This window comes from Epinephelus moara, chromosome 19 (assembly GCF_006386435.1).
Source record: "Epinephelus moara isolate mb chromosome 19, YSFRI_EMoa_1.0, whole genome shotgun sequence".
Lineage (NCBI taxonomy): Eukaryota > Metazoa > Chordata > Actinopteri > Perciformes > Serranidae > Epinephelus > Epinephelus moara.
Window position 1 is genome coordinate 24,292,859 of NC_065524.1, and position 21,118 is coordinate 24,313,976.

At 42.5% G+C, this 21,118-nt stretch overlaps 1 protein-coding gene across 1 annotated transcript in view; it reads left to right on the plus strand.

Annotated features, from left to right (window-relative positions):
- LOC126407096 (protocadherin-15-like) overlaps window positions 1–21,118 on the plus strand; it is a 329,125-nt gene that overhangs the window by 299,409 nt on the left and 8,598 nt on the right. The window contains exons 29-34 of the mRNA XM_050071779.1: window positions 39–254; window positions 2,801–2,889; window positions 5,325–5,501; window positions 9,292–9,510; window positions 10,927–10,935; window positions 14,048–14,167. Of these exons, the coding sequence (XP_049927736.1) occupies window positions 39–254; window positions 2,801–2,889; window positions 5,325–5,501; window positions 9,292–9,510; window positions 10,927–10,935; window positions 14,048–14,167 (830 nt within the window). The remainder of the gene's footprint in view (window positions 1–38; window positions 255–2,800; window positions 2,890–5,324; window positions 5,502–9,291; window positions 9,511–10,926; window positions 10,936–14,047; window positions 14,168–21,118) is intronic.

Sequence of the window (21,118 nt, forward strand, 5' to 3'; positions counted from 1 at the left end):
TCTTATCTAACTGTACGTGTGCTGCATGTGTGTTGCAGGCCACTGATAAGGACACTGGGAATTACAGTGAGATGGCGTACCGCCTGATTATCCCACCCACACCAGAGGGCCAGGACAGCTTCGTCATTGAGACCTATACAGGCATCGTCAAGTCGGCCATCATGTTTCGAAATATGCGCAGGTCCTACTTCAAGTTTGAGGTTATCGCCACGGACGACTATGGAAAAGGTCTCAGCAGCAGCGCTGAGGTGGTGGTGAGTATCCAGTATGGTGCCTTTTATAGTGTGCACAGTATGTGTGCACTGATCAATATATATACTGCACTTGTAATGGTCTGTGTGCACACTGATGAGCACTCTGTTAGTCCTTGACTTACATGTCACCTGTACACCAGTGGCATATTGATCGCACATTGTATACGGCTTCCTCTGTCTTATGTCTCTGCAGGGAACACTCCTGTGAAATGTGGGATTGGTTTTCAATATTAACATCTATAATTCATTGATACGGGGTAATGAGGATGTGTGACTGGGATACTGTACAGTCTTATCAAAGGGGCATCCCACCAATTTTACACATCAAAGTCAGGTCAGGAGTCAGTGGGGAGCACTGCACATCCTCTGAACACTAAGGAAATTAGTTTAGTAAACTTGAAAGCACTTTTAGGATTTTTAAAAGTTCAACATTTTGGGGAATAGGGTTATTTGCTTTGTGATACAGGTAGTAAAAAAGAGTGATACTGATGTATCATACTGATGTCTATATGACAAAAGTGAAGCTACAGCTAGAAGCCTTTTAGCTTAGCTTACCACAAAGACCAATTAACAAAGACCAACCCCCTCTAAAGCTCACCAATTAACATCTCCAAAACCAAAGTGTAAAATTACAATATCGCATTTCAGGCCCTACGTCCACCGAAGACATTTGTCTCAGCTGAAAATGCCAGGTGCTCCTCAGGAAACAACCAGCTGGGAGCACTTGAGAGATCTGTGTTCTGAGACACCCTCGTTGCATCTGGTTGCTATGATACAGAATGATCCACGTAGCACGTAGGGAGAGAGGACAGACTTGCTGGCCTGTGTGGGTTCAAAATAGTAAACATATATTAATATGTATAAAAATATTTCTCCTCTATTGTTGTTGTTGTTGACAGTTGGTCTTTGTGGTATTTGTCCCACCTGTTCCCCACTGTGACTGGACGGCTGAGTAAAAAGGGAGAGTGACGAGCGCAGTGTTTTAAAGTTAAACATTTTCAAGTCTAGGAATTAAAAGCAATACGTACAGCAATGCTAGCGGTTCTCAGCAAAAAGAAACTGTGAAAATGATCATTTGATAATCATATTGACGCTTAAATTACCCGATTACAGTTTTATTATCTAGATCACTCACAGACATGAAGAAACATAACTACTTACATCTTTCTCAACCTTTCCCGTTTCCATTTCAAAATAAAAGCGTTCTGACTACGTTTCTGTGGACAGAACCCCTTCATTTAACACAAGGCTTTTTATTGTGTCATATTGTCATGAGCCGCAGCAGCAACACCATATGTGTGAACGCCACAAGCGTGCGAGCCACAGCAGTTCAGCAAGACAGCCATCATGCATTCTTCACACATATGCATTGTGGCCCTGGCCTTACAGTGGGTTATGCGGTGGACTTGTCACTGTTGGACAGAGCCAGGCTGTTTTTTTAACATCTGTTCCCAGTCTTTATGCCACGCTAAGCTAACAGAGAGCTAGCTGTAGCCTTATATTTAACAGACAGATATGAGAGTGGTATCGATCTTCTTGTCCTGATACTCAAACGCAGTATTAAATTTCTAAACTACCCCTTTGACATGTTATTTATTTTATAGAGTAATGTTTTGTGAAGTAGAATTTGAGGTATGAATGGCTGTTTCAATAATTCTGTGTGTGTGTAGTAGATCAAAAGATGCCTGCCAAAAACAACCAAAAGCTCTGTATTTGGTTGATTAATTGTGAAACCTCTGCTCTGTTTTTCTTCATACTAATTTGTTCATTATGAGCCTGGATGGTGCTTTTTGTTTTTTTGTTTACTCAGTGCTAAATGTTTTGGTTCCAGTCTATTGAATTATTCACAATAGGTACAGGACACACAACATGTGGCCTCTGCCACTGGCTGATGATCCAATTAGACTCTTTCTTTCAGCCGTGTGTATTAATTTGGTTCACATTACGTGTGTTTCTCTGTGTCCATGTGTGTGTGTCTGTGTTTGTCTTATGTCTATGTGTCCCGTCTCTGTGTGCATTTCTTTTTCCCAATAATTTCCCCACACACCCACTGTGATTGGGCTCAGCTTTGCCCTCAATTCAATGCTTATCTTTCCTGACTGTGGGAAGGCTTATTTTTCGTTTCAGTGAAATATGTCTGGCTAACAAGCCTCTAACGAGACAGAAGGAGGGTCTGGGACATTGCCTGGATATGAGAGAGCAGCGAGTGCGTAACCATGGTGCTCGTTAATTTTCAAGGGGAAACCTAATTTCACAGGAGCCGCATGGGAGATTTGGCTTCGGAGCACAGAGGCTGTTGCCTATGCGCTTAACTGCGGCATCAGAATTAAGTCCTGTTAAGTTTTCCGCATGCCACCAATGCAAGCAGGCAGTTAGATGGTCCCATTTGGTCCACCGGCGGAGATTTGAATGAGCCGACAAAACGCACAGTACTAGGACATATGTGACATACTGGCTTAATCGCTGTTTATCACTATTTTCCACTGTGTGTTTTTTACCCCTCGGTCTTTTATTTATCTCTTTCCCTCTATCGTGCTCTCTCGCAGGTTTCTGTGGTCAACGCATTGGACATGCAAGTTGTTGTGTCGACTGTCCCGCCCACGTTAGTGGAAGAACACAAGGAGCAACTCATTAGGTAAGAGAACATTTACTGTGGTTGTAATATGAAAGAAAAAAATAATCCTGTTAAACAAGAAGAAAACAATATTAGTGTTCGGGGTTCATTGTAATATAAAGGAAGCTACCGTGTAATAAAAAGGTGAAACAGGGCCAGTGTCCACATAGTGTTGTTCTTTGTCAGAAAACGGATGACAGGGTGCTGAGGAGCGCGTCATCGCCACATGTGGGTTTTGCTTCTATGACAACAGTATTTTGACATTAACATTTGCTAGGTAGCTAACAGCACTACACAGTTAGCAACAAGTTTAAGGTGGCAAAAGCACGACACTCTGCTGCAACATTCATACCCTTTATCCATTGTCACTCTTGTCCGCACCAAGTAAAGCCATGCTGCACCGATTTGTGTTCACAATGTCAGTTTAGACGCGCAGTGCCATGCTGTGCCACGCCGTGAGAGATGGAAAAGTTGGGCCGCACACCCTCAAGCGGGTAGCAGTGACATCTCGCCAACCTCAGCCAACTCCCGATAATCCCCGTTCGTCCCCCCAAACAAGCGTGTGTGTTATGAGACTCTACTCACCTCTGTGTGCAGGAGACTAGAGGCATGTGTTCAGATCTCAGTACTTTTGTAGCTTTTAAATTAATCTCTGCGGTTTGGAGTTCAGTTTTTCTCATGCATCCTGTTTTTACTTTAGATATCTGCTTTATTTTACTGTTTCATGTTCGCTATCAGCTGTATTAGAAGTTGTGTGAAGTTGGTGCTCGAAAATTCAACAATTTCTTATTTTGCTTCTTCACAATAAGTTTATATATAACAAAAAAACAGGAGACTTTTATTGTGGAACTTTTTAGTGGAACTGAATTGAATTAGCGGAACTTTGTTAGCAGCTTTTCTCCAATAAAGGCAAGTCTGATAATACGGCAGGGAGGAAGAGTAAAGGCAGAAATAGCCACAGTAAGATGTTGATGAAGAGCTGCAGACAACAGGCTCTTACTGCACCTCTGCAAACAGCTCCCCTCCAACAGGTACACTTCTTTTACCTGCTCTGCTGTGGAAAAACACATGCAGCAAAAATAACAGGGGACTTTAGTTGTGGATCAGCACTCTGCTTTTAAACGTCATCACTCAAGACAAACCATCATCAGTTTAAGACACTTCCTCAAGAAGGTAGCCCTGTCGTAATGGAAATGCAGATCCCTGCTGTGCTGGGCAGACGGCCCAAACAAAACCAAGCCAAGCCAGCCCATGACTGCCGAAAAGGGGTATCAGTGTCCAGACAATGTGCTATCATAGATGTGTTTTTCTGTGTTAGTGATAGTTTCATTGAGCTTTGGGTAGACTAAATTTGCAGCTAGCATCTGTCTGAAAAGTTCAGAGATGTTCAACTGGTCTGAAAAAACACACCAGGCACGGTGCTTTTGTCTAGGTAGCTGCATTTGACAGCATACACTGGTGTTTATATAAAAAACACTATGTGGACACAAACCCAAAGACAGAAAATATCCCACCCTATGCCTATTCAACGTATCGATTTCTTGCCCTCTAATATTCTTTTCGTTAATTGATCTCAGAAGGAATTGACACTGGAAATTAATTGCATCTGTGCTGTGTTATGAGGTTAACTTGGCTCAAGCTGGAGCTTGGTTTGCATATAAAATTATTTTTCAAGGACATAGGAGTATGATTTAGCTGTCCCAAAAGGCAATCGTAAACAAACAGGGACTAATAAGAATTTATGTTAAGTACAACCTGTCTGTTGTTGTTCAATAACCATTGACCAATCAATTAAGATCATGGATTATCCAATGAGACAGTTGGGTCTATCCTCGAGAGTCTGTTTTCCTGGTCCAAATTAATTAATGATAGAGATTCATGAAACATCTTTTCGCAGCTCTTGGGGCACCGTGTTTAGTCTAATTAGTCAATCTGAAAGGCAAATGGGTGTTAATAGTTGTTTTTCAAGAGCTTGCTGTGTCTCTGCCACACAAGTGACACCGCTCTTTAGGCTAAAAAATACACACATTAGTCATGTTAAGCTCTTTGCAGCGATGTCATTCGAGAGGTCTGCAATTTTTGCACAGTGCTGGTGATCATCCAGGGCCATTTTACCTGAGTGCTCAAACTGTTTATCCACCTTGGCAAAGGCAGACGGCAAGGCTTTTCTTTATTGGCTGTAATTTGAGGTGTGGATTTCTCCCTGCCTGAAAGGGATTATCAAAGCCAAGAGCCCAGTGTGGAGAAGCAAAATGCACCCCAACGGGACAGTCATTGCCAGAATAGAGTACTTAAGATTGGTGCCTCTCATATTGCTGTGGGTGCAGAGGTGCCAGAAATGGTTGGAACTAATGCGAACCCAGATTTTGGCTTATATAAGTCTAGGCATTAACTACTTTTAATATTTACAAGGTTATTGCTTTCATTATATAAGTCTGACTCTGTGTTTATTTTAGCATCCTGGAGCGACACGTCCAGGACCAGATTCCAGGTGCCAAGGTGATTGTAGAGTCAATCGGGCCTCGTCGTCATGGCGATGGCTATGAACTGGAGGACTACAGTAAGTCGGACCTGAATGTGTACGCCATTGACCCGCTCACCAACAGGGCCATTTCGCCCAAGGAGCTCTTCAAGTGAGTGGGTGAATTTTATTACAGGAAGTACAGTCCACCATTTGGTTTAAATTGATGTCCTAATGTTCCTGCTGTGTTGCACATCTTCCCTGTAGTCTCTCTTTACCCTCTGTCCATACAGTGAGTCAGCAGGCTCCCCGTGGCTTCCTCCTCTACAGTTTTTTTTTTTTTTTTAACTCTGCCTGACTATCCTGCAGGTGCACCAGATCTTTCATATGTCACAGGAAAGGAGCAGATATGAGGGAGAAAAGGGGAGGGTTGGGGACAAAGTGAAAGTGAAGCAGGGAGTATTTCAATCAGTCCATTCAAACTGTCATGCCGGTTCCTGAAAGAGCCTGGAGATATGCCAACAATACATTTTGTTCCTGTAGTTTTGGGGGCATAGAGATAGAGAGATTTGTATGTGCTAAAACCCTGTTTGACCACAGAGAGGCCGTGTTCACATGCTTTTAAAGCAGCCTGGAAAACATGCTTACAGGACACTTTTTCATCCCTTTAGAGGAGAAAAGGAGAAAAGACCTGAGCTGGCACCTGAGGACAATCTCACCTTAGCCTTGGTTCTTAGCCCCTCTGTCAAAGCGATCAGACACCAATCTTAAAACGGCAACTCCATCAGAGCATGAGAGTCGCCAATCAATAGGAAACACCCCCCTTCTGAGTTGTCCCCTTCACTCTCTACCAATTTGCCTCCCTGCTTGCCTTACATCGAGCGATCTGACACCATCTTCTGTCTTTGTTTCTCTTTCACTGCGGTTACTGCCAATTCTGTTTTATGTGTGGCTCCGAAGAAACCTCCCTCCTTCTCTTTGCAATGGGATTGTGACAATTTCAGTTGATTTAGAAAAGCTCCACTCAAACGACATTAGAGGTGCTTTGTGTATGTACTGAATTAATCTATAGGCATTATCTCAGTGTCCTTGACCATCAGAGTAGAGCCTCAACTGTTTTTAAGTGGGAGAAAGAGGCTGGAATTACTGGAAGTGTGGCACTTGTGTCATAAGAACAGCTTTCTTTTTTTTTTTTTTTTTTTTGCCAAATCTAGCAACTGTCACCATTTAAGAGAGCCAAGCTAATATTAAAAGAGACTTGCTACATCCCTGCTTTAATAGGAATCTGCCTCCTTAGATGCTGATACTGTCAAGGAAATCATTCAGGCCAGAGGAGAAAGGCTTTTTACACATGCAGTGCATGTCTGACAATGTTGTGGGGTAATTGCATGTAATATATCTGCGACTTTGCTGTCAGATCACAGAGGGAGAACGAGAAAGACAACACAGCGAGAGGATTCTTGCATTATGGAGTGTCCTTATGCCACCTTGAATACAGCACTCTCTACCATTTGAGCTCTCTGAAGGATAGATTGCCGGAGAGGCCAGTTGATAACCTTCATCTCCACTCATTTATGCACCTATAGAAAAACAAAAATGACAGTAATTGAATGTGGCAGTGTGCTCACTCCTTTGTGAAGCAGGATGTTTGAAAGCCACGCTGGTTATTGTTACAAAAGAAACAATGGGAGAACAGTGGGTGGATTGCTTTTATGCATGTTTATTTTACTACAATAGTGATGCAAATTCTGCAACATGTCTGTAATTGAAACTGTGCGGAAGTGTGAATCATCAGGAGAGGAGAGGTCGTTATATCAGTTTGACATACCACTTGCACTTAAAGATAAAAATACATTTCCATGAGCAGCGTGCAGATCCCCCGTCTCATTTACATCATTCATAATGTGATGATCTAAATTACCAGATGCCACTGACCTTGAAATAATTGTCTCTCGGCAAATGAGCTACTCAGACCTGCAATAACAGAATTCTGTCGGGTACAACGGAAACAGTTGTTAAGACAGCACTGACATATCATCACCTTTTAAGCTGATAACCTGTTAGCACAGACACACTTTTACATAAATCTCGCAGTTACAGATGAGTGTTAGCATTCATTTAGAGACTCTTTTTTCCTCTGTTTTGGGTCTCTACCAACTACTGAAGGGAATTTCGACCTCTTGAGCTGGTCACTTATGCCCCGTTTCCACCAAACACTTTCAGTATGGTACCTTTGGAACCAAAAGTTACCCTTCAGACATGGTACCTTGACCCTAGCGTTTCCACTTCAAACAGTATTCTTAAATGTGGGCGGGGCTGTTGTCACTCACTGCTCGGTCCAGTACTCACTGTATTTCCTCATTACCAGTGACACAGATGGAAGTCTGAACCTTGTTTATCGTCCAGAGAACAAGGCTGCACACCGACATTTTCTGAACAAAATAAAATAGTCTCTCTCCATTAGATATTTAATAACAACCGGTTTGTCCTTCTAAGGCAAGCTCAGGGGTTTAGTGTTGCCGGACCCCACAGGAACGACGCTCCGTGATGCTTTTTTTTTCTCCAAGTGAGGATTAGAATATATGCAGTTCATATAATCCAGACAAAATTAATGTATATAAACACTTGAAGATCCAGTCATTACTAAAAGAAACTAAAGTGATGGTTAAAGTTGTCATATTGAAATTTAAGGTGTGTTGATTGATTCAGGTTGTCAACTCATGCATTGAGTGACATTACAAGTTACCGTTCCACCTTAAAAGTCGGCAACAGTCGGCCCAGTGAATTAAGTTATTTTATTCTCCAACTACAGCTGCTGCAAGAGGTATAAGGCATCCTTATAGTGATTGTCCCCTATTGACCAATCAACAGACTGCAGTGTTCACAGCTCCACCTTTTAGTACCAGATCTGTGTGCTAGGTACCCCAACAGAGGGGGGACCAAAAATGGGGATGGTACAGAACGGCTCCATTGGTACCATCCACAACTTTTCACAGTGGAAACAGACAAAGCATACCAAACTGAACTGTACCGTACTGCTTGGTGGAAACTTGGCTAAAAACTGAGCTAACACACTCTGTAAAGCCGAGCTGCAGATTCAGGTGCTAATTCTCACCACTGCAAGCAACCTCTTTCACACTGGTCCTGCTTACATCTTGTTTTAAAATGCATTTTGGTGATCTGAACACAAGCGGACAGCCGAGACACNCGTACTGCTTGGTGGAAACTTGGCTAAAAACTGAGCTAACACACTCTGTAAAGCCGAGCTGCAGATTCAGGTGCTAATTCTCACCACTACAAGCAACCTCTTTCACACTGGTCCTGCTTACATCTTGTTTTAGATCTGAACAAGCTGTCCGCTTGTGTGATCTGAACACAAGCGGACAGCCGAGACACATCAGCTTTCACACCTGTGTCTATGAAGCGTCTCCAGCTGATTACTTGTGTTCAGAGTTTGTTACTGCCTGAGTTACTTATGCTACAAAGTCAAAGGCCTCCTAAGCACACTTGCCAGACACAGTAAACCTGGAGGTATCGCTGTCGGCAGAATCAAACACATCTTCTTCCATAGGGAAAGACGATGGACGGGCAAGTGTTGATGCGTTGTCACCAAAACAACCACCACATCCTGCATTGGTGCTGTATTTACCTGTTACATCCTTGTCAGGGACACATCAGGACACATTAGCTTTTACATAACAAAAGATATCTGGTCAAATGAGACCCAGACCACCTCTGCAAGTGCGATCAGATCACAATGCGTCTTGGTGGTTGTTTACACTTGTATTTAGCATTATCCACTTGCGGATCACCCACAGATGCATTTTAAAAACCAAGTGTTAACAGAGTCATTTGATATATTATAGCTTCTTTAAGATTAAATATGATTCTCAAGAGTTTGCAAGATTAAGAAGATGAAAACCACTTCCTCTCCCGTTGTCATTATATGTTATTAATCACAGATTTCTCGATGGGAATGTGCTGGAAATCAACAAGGAGTTCCAGCCGTACCTTGGCGAGGGTGGCCGCATCCTCGAGATCCGCTCTCCAGATATTGTGGCCAGTGTGAAGAAAGCAGCCCAGGCTGTGGGCTACACAGAGGGAGCTCTCTTGGCTCTGGCCATTATCATCATCCTCTGCTGTATCCCTGCCATCCTCATTGTCATGGTCACCTACAAACAGTGAGTAATCTCGCCTCAGTAATCATCTCTGGCTCTTGTAATCGATTAATCATCTTTAACTGGTTGTCAGGAAATTAAGAGGGAAATACATTTTAATTAAGCCGACCATTGTCTCGGGAGATATTGTGTTATACTCGGTTTTTGCAGAAGTGTTTTGGTCCTCACAGACAAATCAGATATTTATTGTGCGAATGTAAACCATTGTTTACATCCTGTACCCTGTGGCCTGCTAGAATAGAGTCAGCAAAACCACAAACAGCATTGTTGAAAAGTGTTTTTGTCAAGTATTTAAGATAAATCGAGAGCACTCCTTTCTTGGTTGCTGCCTTTTTGTGTGTGCGTCTCTCTCTATCTCTGTCTCTCTCATTCTCATCAGACATGCTGACTGCGCACTCTGCTGGGCTAATCTCCCTGCTCATGCTCTGTGAAAGCAGATTAATTAACACTCATTTGTGACAAATATCTACAGCCAATTGTGACCGTCACAGTGCGTCTTCACGCTACTTAATCATCTCTGCCTGACACGCACACAATAAACAGTGTCTGGCTTGCTGGCTTCCTCTCTCATCCACGCAGACTCTGTGCAGTTTACAAAAATATGATGCTTTTAGTTTAAAGCATCACTCAGATCGGCGAGGTAGTTGAACTTTTGCTCGGCTGAAGTCGAGTTCTCATCCCCTGTAATCGTTGGTATGCTGCGAGTGCTCCATAAACGGTGATGTTTGGGAAGTGTTTATTCACAGCAGATGGGCGGAGTGGTTGTCCTTACGCAAATGCACAGACCAAAGACACAGCAGAAAGCTGTTGATTGTGACATTAGCCCCAACACGCAAACTGTCATAGCAGATGGTGCTTTGTTGGTGGCGTCATTACTTTAGTAAAATTAAATGATTTAGGGAGTCATTTTCTGCGTGTCGACATAACTCGCCGTTTGCCTAAATTTGGGAATGAAGGTAATATTTAAAACATGAATCTGTTTATTCATGTGGAATAATTGAATTTTGTTGTGAATAAGTCATGGTGACATGAAGCATAGCAGATTCACTTCAGGAGAAAGCAATGGCTACTTTTGCATGTAGCCCTGCAGTCACTGCTGGAGGCTTGAGTGCTCCCTACTTTGCATAGAAATTGGAGTGAACGTACAGAAAGTTTTCTCCTGTCGCTCCTGTTTTGTGGTTAAATAGATAAACATTGTATGTTACACAAAGATCTTTTGTTGCATGAAAAATGTTCATTGTTTAATCTAACATGTGTCTGTCCTTTAAAAAAAAACACCCAAAATTAAATACCTCCTATTATTACAATTGTATGGGGTTACCCTCTTGACAAACTGTGTAATTAGTCATCTTTTTTTGTCTCCTATCTCTCTCTCTTCCTGTCTCCTTGCCTTTCTTCTGAATCAAACCCCATCACCAGGTTCAAAGAGTAAGTAATTATTCTTCTTCCTGTTTTACAAGTGATCGCTCTTTCACTGCTTGAAGTGCGTGTGTGTGCAAGAAGTACAGTTTCTCTCATCTTCATTATTCATTAGTTATTTAAAGATGAGTTGAATGTGTGCGGGTGATGAACAAAATGCATGCTACAAGCTAATGCCACCCTTTTGAAATGTCTGCCAGCATCATGACATAAAGAAACACTGATTCATCTTGTAGGTTACGGAATGAATGTTTAATTTGGCAGTTTGGAACGGTTTCTCTTCATGTGGAAAATCTGATGAAATTCGAAAAGGAAAATCAACCCAAAGTCAACAAGGCACATGTTTCTGTACTGATATCCTCTTTTCTCAACTCTAACTCGTCACTCTGTTGAAAACCTGTTCCCCATCAGTTCTGCGTGGGCATTAATGTTGCACTTCTAGTTGAGAAAAGTCTAACTATGCAGAATGTAACTCAAAAAACAAGTTGTTAATAAATCAGTGGTGGATCTTCTAATAGGCAGCATTGGCGGCCACCTAGGGACAGCTTGCCTAGGGCGCCAAATGTGCTACGACTGGCACTTTTAAAAACAAACGAAAGCTAACATCGCCAATATTTTTTTGTCTGTTAGCTACCATAATTATGTTTATTAGCAAATAGCCCCTTGAGATGAACCATTTTGTTTTTGAGGGGGTCCAACACAAAACAAACAACACGCTTTATTACAATGGACACAATCAGTACAAGAGAGCAGGAAGATATCACCATCAGAAACAGTGACATCATGTTTTAAGGAAAGGATATTAACAAGTTTTTAAAGAGGGGCAGTGAGTTAAATGTTCCAGTCAGAGGGAGCTTCGAATTTAAAGGCTCATCGGCCCATTTGTTAGTTGTTGACTATGTCAAAGTGAGTATGAGGATATATATGGTGTCAGGTAGTATTTTAAATGAGAAGGATACATTTGACAATGCACTGGAGCCAATGGTGGTAACCAGTTCAGAATTTCATACATTGAGCAGTGATGAGTTCAGCAGTGACACTTTAAAATGAATCTATAGAGGCTATTATAAACGACATTAAGAGGCTGAAGATATGTTTCTAAGATATTCTGATAAACAACATCAGCATAGTCCAGTATCGGCAGTAACAACTGTGTAACAATTAGGGATGCACTCGATTAGACGTCTAAATGATTAAACATCTTGCTAGTCGGCAGCAGAAATATTAGTCAGTTAAACCACTTAGTGTTTTATTCATGTACAAGGCTGCTTAACTGTCATGCAGCCGCCTGCCACTAGTGGGGGCTACAGAGCCGTCAGATAGCAGTCCCCCTCCCCGCTGTAATGCTATTATTATTTGTTAACTTTAAGTGAGTTGTTGTCAGAAAATGTGCAGGGTTTACATTCATACTGCACAGTGCAAAATGCCTCTTATTTCAGCTGAAATTTAATTATAAATTAGATGTTTTATTAACTTTAAAGTGAATTGCTATCCTTTCTGTTGGATAATCTGCAAGGTTCAATGTGCATCACATTGCAGAGGCTATTTATTTATTTTAGATGTTATTTTAGTCGTTAACTTTTGACTGAGTTGCCGTCATGTTCACATTCATACCGCACGGCGCAAAGTGTCTCGTACTTCAGGGGCATTTAAGATCCGACATGTAGGGTTGGGTTGGTTCTCGGTAATACCAATTCAGTTCGGTTCTCCGTCTTGGACCGTTTTTTTTTTGTTTTGTTTTTTGAGACCGACTGGACCGCATACGTCATTTTACAGCCTGTGTCTGCCTCTTCACCAAGCGCACAGCGAGCAGGAGAGAGAGGGGGGTGGGGGTGGGGCGGGGACTGAGCTAGGGGGTGCGAGTGCGCGTGCGCCAAGGCCTCTACTGTAGCCTAGAGTTTGTTTAACAGTGACAGGGAGTCGATAATGGCGGACAATTTAGTCTTGAAGAAATCAAAGAATGTGCCAGTATGGCAACACTTTGGCTTTGAGCCAGACAAAAGAGGCAACCCTTGTTTGCACTGATTGAGTAAGCTGCAAAATGTGTTTGTAAGGAATAAAAGAAACAACGTGTTACTGTCACTCTGTTGTCCTATGGTTGTTTTTTATTTTAAATACCGACCCAACCCTACCGACATGGTTGTTGAAGATTGTGATTCTTCCTTATAAACAATTATTATCCTTGTTTGAAAATTAAAGCAATTTTTACAACAACAGTAGAGCTATATTTCAGTTTAATTTGTTGAGTATTAACTCAATAATGATAATAATAATCATGTTATGTCATGGAGAATTGCGTGTATTTTCCCTCAAACTGAAAATCTGAGTTACAGGACTATATTATCATAACTTCACGTCCGCCTTGCAATCTAAAACACTCCTGTGTTGTGCTTGTGTCAATCTCATGCTTCCTGCTCATTAAAAGAAATATATTCGGTTGTAGTACTGAAATAAATGCCTCCCTTAAAGGTGAGACTAGTACTGCCGATTCCATTAAGAACCTACACTTGCAGCTCTACGCAGCTCTCAGAGTAAACAAGTCGCTGCTGAATTCAGTCGAACAAACTAACATGAGCCACATATTTGTCCCAGGAGCTGGCAGAACAAGCCTGGACTGAAATGGCAGTAAATATTTGGACTTGAATAGCAGACACATGGTCATTAAGATGACTGAGTTAGGTTTATTTTGGAATCTTGTTTTCTGACCGTAACAGTGTGAAAAACTTAATGAGACTTTGCGTTGACATCAAATAGGAATAGATGCTACTATATTGAGCGATTCTTTTCCTCTCCTCAACATCTCTTTACACATGAGTCAACATAACAGCAACTTTCATTTTACCATCAGTCACTGCATGTGCCTCTTTTTTTTCCCAAAAATGCCCTGTGAAAGCACATGGTTAATTCATGTAGAGGCTTCATGCATAAGTGATGTGTCTAACTTTTTAACCACACTGTTCTAGAAAAGAGGACGTCATTCTTAACTACATTAGATGTGAAGAAACACAGACCTGTTTTTTGGGTTGGTTTTTCTTTGTATGTTTGTGTTCCTTCATTTCTTTTTGGCATGTGGACTATGAGCACGTACCTCTGTGACTGTAAATGTTAACACTTTGCACAGGCGACAGGCAGAGTGTGCCAAAACTGCCAGGATTCAGATGGCTTTACCGCCGGGAGGGAAAGCAGCTCCGGCAGGTGCTCCCAGTGCTAATCTCTACGAGGAGCTGGGCGACAGCAGCATGTGAGTCAACCCTGACCCTTTATTGTCTGTCTCCCATCCCACCCGTGATAAACCGTTGCTCTTGCTCTGCAGGTTTTGAATTTCTGATCAAACGCAAATGCTTTCAGGGTGAATGCAAACATAACCTGTTTTTTACACCAACTGTTGTCTAGAACTCAAAATCACATCCCTCTGCTCTCCTTAAATTACCACTGGCAGCTCTGCATGTTGACCTCAGACATCCACCTACTGCTTTAGACATATTAGCCCCTGCGTCAATGGATCGTCCTGCTCTTTAGCTGCCTTACTATGATCCACATGTCGCAGCAGAGATTAGACTTAGCTCATGTGTGTGTTCCTAATTCACTGCGTGCATTTTTGCACAACCCTCTCTCAAGGTAAGAGTGTTTCAGTTCATAAAATACTGGAAATAGAAACAAACACAGAGTCTGGCCTTTGCTTAATAACTGTTTTTCATGAATGACCTCACCTACATTTAATGTTTCCTGAGCTTGCCTTTATATTCAGAGTGTCTCGCCATTGGATTTCACCTTTCGCTTTAAATACTACCCCGAACGTGTAATGAAATGTTAATGCTTGCTGATTAAACGAGATTGAATTGAAACTGCTGCCCCGCAGGGTTTAATAATTTTGATTTACAGCATGTTAAAGAAAAAACTGCTATTAACATCACAGTCGCTGTTAAAGCAGAAAAAAAAGGAAAGAAAATGGAAATTTAACGGCAAGCTGTAAAGCGCTTTTGCAATGTTTACAGCAGATGTTGACCAACACTCAACAACGAGCCGAGGCTTTTGATTCTGTAGCAGGAGAAAAGCTCTCGTGGGGATTGTATTGGAGCCGAGCAACCTCTATATATATATATATGGAGGTTATTTTCCAGCTTGCACCAGGAACAAGAGGAGTCGGTCCTTTAAACAGCCCCCGTTAAAACGTCATGTGTAAAACTAAGTTTTTTATGCAGACAGGTGTCGGTGTGTGTGCTGACTTTGTGTTTGTGCCAACAGTCCCGTGTACTCTCAGATGCACACAGCAAATAAATCAGTACAGTACTGACGTACCCTTGAGCTTATGCTTCATCCACACCTCTGACATTTCTGCTTTAGTCTTCTTACCATCTGTCTGTGTTTCTGTCTTCTCCATCATTTCTATTCCCCTGTCTCTCTGGATTCAGACTGCAGTAAGTAATCCCAAAACATATGACGTCTGTGATCAATACTATTTGTCAGTATGGCACCGGAGCAGCACTCTCGTTTCCTCCCCTGCGTGTAGTTTTTGCTGAGCATATGTATGGACTATATATAGATGTGATTTTAACCTTTTTTCAAATGGTAAGATTTGTCTTATAGCATTAGTACCCTTGTGCCTTAATACGGTATTAACTGACAAAGCCTGTTTTTGTAAATTGATCTTGGTGTCGTGGTATTTTTTTTAAGTTTAGTGAAACCTTTAACTTCCATGTAGTCAGGAAAATTAAAGCACTCTCTGTTCTACATACTGCACTTCAGTAGCCACCCCTTATATCCCTGTAGATAGCTCGTACCTTCACATCTCTTAGTGTTGTGACTGATCGCACTGCTGCATCCAATATGGGTCGATGCTGCTTGTTTATATTATACTGTATCTTTGGAGCAAAGCCCAGCATATCTGGGCATTTTACAGTTTCAATATTTGATCCTGTCACCTTTTAGTTTTTTAGCATAAGTGCAGAAAGTTTTCTCAAAGTCAGCTTTTTCTTTTTATTTGCCTTAAAAAATACAGTCTGTTGGAGTCAGCTATGCAGATGTTCTGTACCAGTCACAATGCTTAGAGTCAGAAGCAGTTAAGTAGGAACAAGTGATAGCAGTGTTGCTTTCACCTCACCCTCTCCCCTTCGCTTCGCTCACTCCCAGATCATCAATCTTCATCTGTTTCAAGTCTTTTTTCTTCTTCACCTCCACCTTTTACCGGGGCAGGGCTAAAAAGTCTGTCATTGAGGAGGCTGACCACCAGAGGATTCTTAGCACCTTCGCCTGTCGCGCCATGGCAGCCCGCGGCAATGGAGCACTGCACGTCAACTTGCCCAAGTCGGAGAGCAACGTGACCTTCTACTCTGACCGCCGCCCACTCACCACTCACAACCCTGTGTACGAGGACAACAGCCCCCTCGGCAGTCCCGATGTCTCTGCGCGGGGGGAGAGCCCGTCTGAAAGGCGGTTCTCCTTTTCTCCTTCCCACTCACCAAGGTCAGAGTGCGTCTGGTCGATGCCCGCTCGCATTCACGGAGGGCTGTACGGTTTCGAGATGCCAAGGAGACAAGCTCTTATGGATCCGGACGATTGGGAGTTTCAGTTACTCCAAGCGGGCATGAGCGGCAGGCGAAGGCAAGACAGTTCGGACACGCTTAACCTGAGTGGCAGCACGGAGACCAAGTTGTCAGTCCGCGAGCAGGCCAGACAGTTTGAGCAACAGGCCCTCCAGGAACAAACCCTCAAGCAAAACAGAGGCTCCCTGGGCTCCCTCTCTTCTATCGTTGTCCGGGACAGAGACAGCGATGACATGCTGGAGCTGACCTCGGAAACTCTGCTCTCCATCATGGACTACCCCTACAGTCCCACTTCTGTGGGCAGGGATGTGCCCCCCAGCATTATCATCACTCAGGGAGATGACTCGTGGCCCCCGGCTAGCCAGAGACCCACTCCACCCGTCCTCAGGAAGTTCAGCTCGAGCATCTCCAGCTACATGACAGTTCAGCCTTGTCAGATCACTGTGGAGATCATACCAGACCCACCGGAGGATCCACCACCACCTCCTCCTCCTCCACGGCAACATCCACCTCCACCTCCACCTCCACCTCCACCTCCCCCACCCACACCCCCTCCCTCTACTCCACCTTCTTTTACACCTTCACCTCCCTACATTCATAAACCTCAATATTCCCCTCCCTCTCCCCCTCCTCTTGTCAATAAACAACTCGCGCCCCCACCTCCCCCGCCGCTTCCTCCCCCACCCTCACCTGCTATCAGCGATCAGTCGCGCCCTGTGGTCCAGTTTGTTCCTACCTCTTTGCCGCCCTTGTCCTCGCTCCGTCCCGTTTCAGAACGAAAACACCCCCCTCCTCTTGACCCATCGCAAACCGACGTCGGGAGGAAGGAGCTGAAAGGGATCCTGAAAAACATCCAGAATCTAGCCGACATTGAGAGGTCTGTTGCCAACCTGTACAGCCAAGTAGACAAATCTTGCAAGGTGCCCAAGTTTAGCAAGAAACCACAAGTGACTGAAGAATCAGAGGGTTCTAACAAACCGCAAAGCTCTGATCCCTGGGATGAGCAGAGCACGCCAAAAACAACCAACTCCACCTCTGCGGTCCAAATCAACTCGACAACAAGTATGAACTGTGCTGAAAATGGAACGAGTGAACTGAACATGGCAGCAGACGTTCAGCAGACAAGCCAATTGAACTCGAGCAGCCCAAACACTGCTGAGCACTCTTCCTCTCAATCCACAGTGTTCTGACTCTTTCTCTTTGTCTCCTCACTCTCATTATTTCCATTTATACACATCCATGCCTGTTTTTTTCTGTTGTTTCAGAATACTTTTTATCACTTTGCACAGTTGGTAGTATTTTATATCAGCTTTAGCTTTCGTCAAAGATTTTTTTTTTGACTGTGTGGGTCTGTCAAACAAAATGCTTTTTTTACACGATACTTTGTGTGGAAATCAACTTTTAGTGCCACTTGCCAAGAGATGTACTCAGCTCTGCTACATTGAGTGTACAATATGCTTACAGGCTTGCATTAGGACATAAAATAAGCTTGCATGTGCAGAATCACTTTGGCTCATTTGCATGTTTTAATTATCTCAACTGCCATGAGATGTATGATGGGGTTAAGCGTACCCCAGAGTTAACAGATTAGTCATTCCATCATGTTATAAGTATGTTATTTCAGTTCATAATCTCAACATTAACATTTCATAACCAAAGCCACTTTAATTAAATTATACTAAACACCAACATTTATAAATCCCACAACCCCGAGGTCTGTTTCCTCAACCATTTGCTGGCTGCATATTGCTGATTTAAAAAATTTGCTCTTTCACTTCTTCACATGAGATAAGAGCATGAACATTTAGGCATGCTGTTGCTTTGTGTAGAATCCAAATTAGGCAAAAGAAAAAATTATAATGTCAGACGTTTTTTTTTTTTTTTTTCCCAAATGAGGGGGAATTACCATAACTGTTGAGAATTTCCTAAAGGTATGCAAATCCTATGAAATGAGCTTCAGAGTATTCAGGAAGGATGATCGCATATTTGTTGATGAAACATATTCAAGGCGTTGTTGCAGTGACTTAAGCTCACATAATATATGACATTATTTTTATGTGTATTTAACAGGAACTATAGACAGTATGATGCAGTGAAAAAGAAACAACTAAGCAAGGGAACAGAGGACAATATCAACATAAATATATATATATACTGAAAGCCACATTAGACAAAGCTAAACTAACTTGATATTACACTATGGCAGGCTACAGGACACCCTTTTATTAAATGTACTACAGTCAAATTCAGATACGACAGAGCCAGGCACTTCTAAGTGAAAACATCTTATGTCAGTTGAAGCATCGGCTATAAAAGTACATCAACTGGGTTCCCCGGCAGGCTCATGTTGAATGAACAGAGCCAACCTCTTGGGGAGCTGTCTGTTCACATGTCTGCAGAGATCCTCCCAGCATGATAAAGTAGTCACTGTGATGTTCGGCTGCACACTGGAAAAGGCTAATTAGAGAACCAATCAATCGTTAACTAGGGCCGCTGCCGGTGGGACTGTCAGCTACTGTTACCCTCTCCTTTCCTTTTCCATCTCTCTGACCTTCTGCCTGTCCCATTTGTCTGTGTTTCTCTCTCCCGCTGTAGTTAGTTCTAATACTTTCCAATCCTTGGCCTCTTCTTGTTAATCTTTCCTTGCAGTTCTCGGGAGATTCTATTACCTTCTTTACTCTCATTGCAATGCGGCCTCTGTCCCTCTCTCTCTCTCTCTCTCTCTCTCTCTCTCTCTCCCCTTTTTGTGCTCAGGGCTTTTTTATTTTTTTCTCCCGCATACCCTTCATGTGTTTGTTTCACCTTCCGCGCCCTAAGGTAAATGGTCTTTGCATACCTCCCTTCCAGAGCAATGTAATGTTTGATTCATCACACGTCCTCCCGATGGGTGGATCGAAGGTCTGCTAATTCTGTATTCCATGTTCACTACATGGGGTAATCTCTTTTGTAAAAAGGCAAGCAGCTCACATGCTGTTTTTTCCCAACCCAAAGAGCAGTATGCCTTAATGGATGGTATTCTTTATATTCAGTTTTTACAATAGGTTTTCATCAAACTCTTTTGTGTCGCGACTGATAATTCAGTACAGTATCACACAGAAATAAAACCTTATACCACTCCTAATAATTAAAGTAACTCTAAACTTTATTTCCAGAGCCCTTTTCTCAGGAAAAGTTCCAAAATTAGGGATCAAAATAAGAAAAAATCAAGCTAAAATCAAAGTATGCTTTGAGAAGAAACTTCAAAAATAACACTGTGTGAACTAACCGGATCTCAGCATGGTATGTTCAAGAAAATACTAACCATATGGTATACAAAAAAATTAGACTGTGATTAATGTCCATGTAACCACAAAATGCTGATCAGAGAGATGAGATTCAATGCTGCATGAAAACATCCAGCTGCTCTTAGACCACTTACTGTATTTAGGTTTTTGTTACAGGAATAGTTCATCATTTTGGGAAATAGAAAAAGAAAGGAGTTTGATGAGACCACTCTCATGTCTGTTTGGTAAATTGTAAGCAACCCAATGGCCAGAAAAAATGTTTGCATTAAATGTTTCATTGAATATTTTTATTTGTACATTATTTTGTAGCAGAATTGTTGAAACTTTACATTTCCCAACAAAGTTGTGGTGGAGGTGTGGTTAGGTTTAGGCACAAAAACCACTTGGTTATGTCAAGGAAAATATCAAGTTTCGGCTTAAAACACCCACATTTGATTGCACAAAAGCTGCTGGAAAAGCAGGGATGAATTGGTTAAAAATAATGTGTAATGCATCAGTGGAAAAAAACAAGGTATGAGGGCACAAACGCCAGGATGGGTTGGTGAAAAACACCCAGATTCCGTGGCTCAAATGCTACTGGGGGGGAAAAAAGCCCAGTTCGGACCGAAGATTCACAACGAGACAAAACCGTTTAAGAGCGTTGCTGAGAAAAGTTGCAGCGGTGTTAACTGGCCGGTCTGAGCTTGAATCAAGCCGGCTGATGGTGTCACCTGCTACTCCACTGGTCAAATTGCCGGTGGCTGGTTTTGGAAGAAAGGTTGGTCACCTGTTTCAACAGCCAATTGGCTTGTAGTGAGCGCCCTTTGTTTCCGTCCTCTCGTGTGTCGGTGTCGGACGGTGGGTTGCTGCTCGTGCATATGTGCTTATGCCCCTGCCCACACACACACACACACACACACACACATTCTCATTGACCGATTAATTGGCGCTGCTTACTCATATTACTGTGGTGTATTTATTTTGAATAAAATCCATCTGATGCTCTTTTTGTTTATGTTTTTCACCGTTTCATCACTACTACAAATGCAACAGTATCTCACTATCACTATCCTCATTCATATTTTAAGAGGCTACAAATTATATTCAGCCACATAATCAGCCTGAAAAACTGGAAATCAGAACAGAAATACAGAGAGATGTTGCATAGAGATGATACACCATCTCATCTGGTTGCATTGGTGTGAACCGGCCATTTTTTTGGAACGTTGCAGAACCGTGCATTGCAAGTAGCTGCATGTTTCAACTAATCTTGTCGCAAATCTTTGGTCTGAACTGGGCTTAATGCGTTGGTGAAAAAAAAACCCCGGTTGCATGGCTCTAATGTCGCAATGGGTCAGCAAAAAACACCCAAGTTCTGTGACTCAA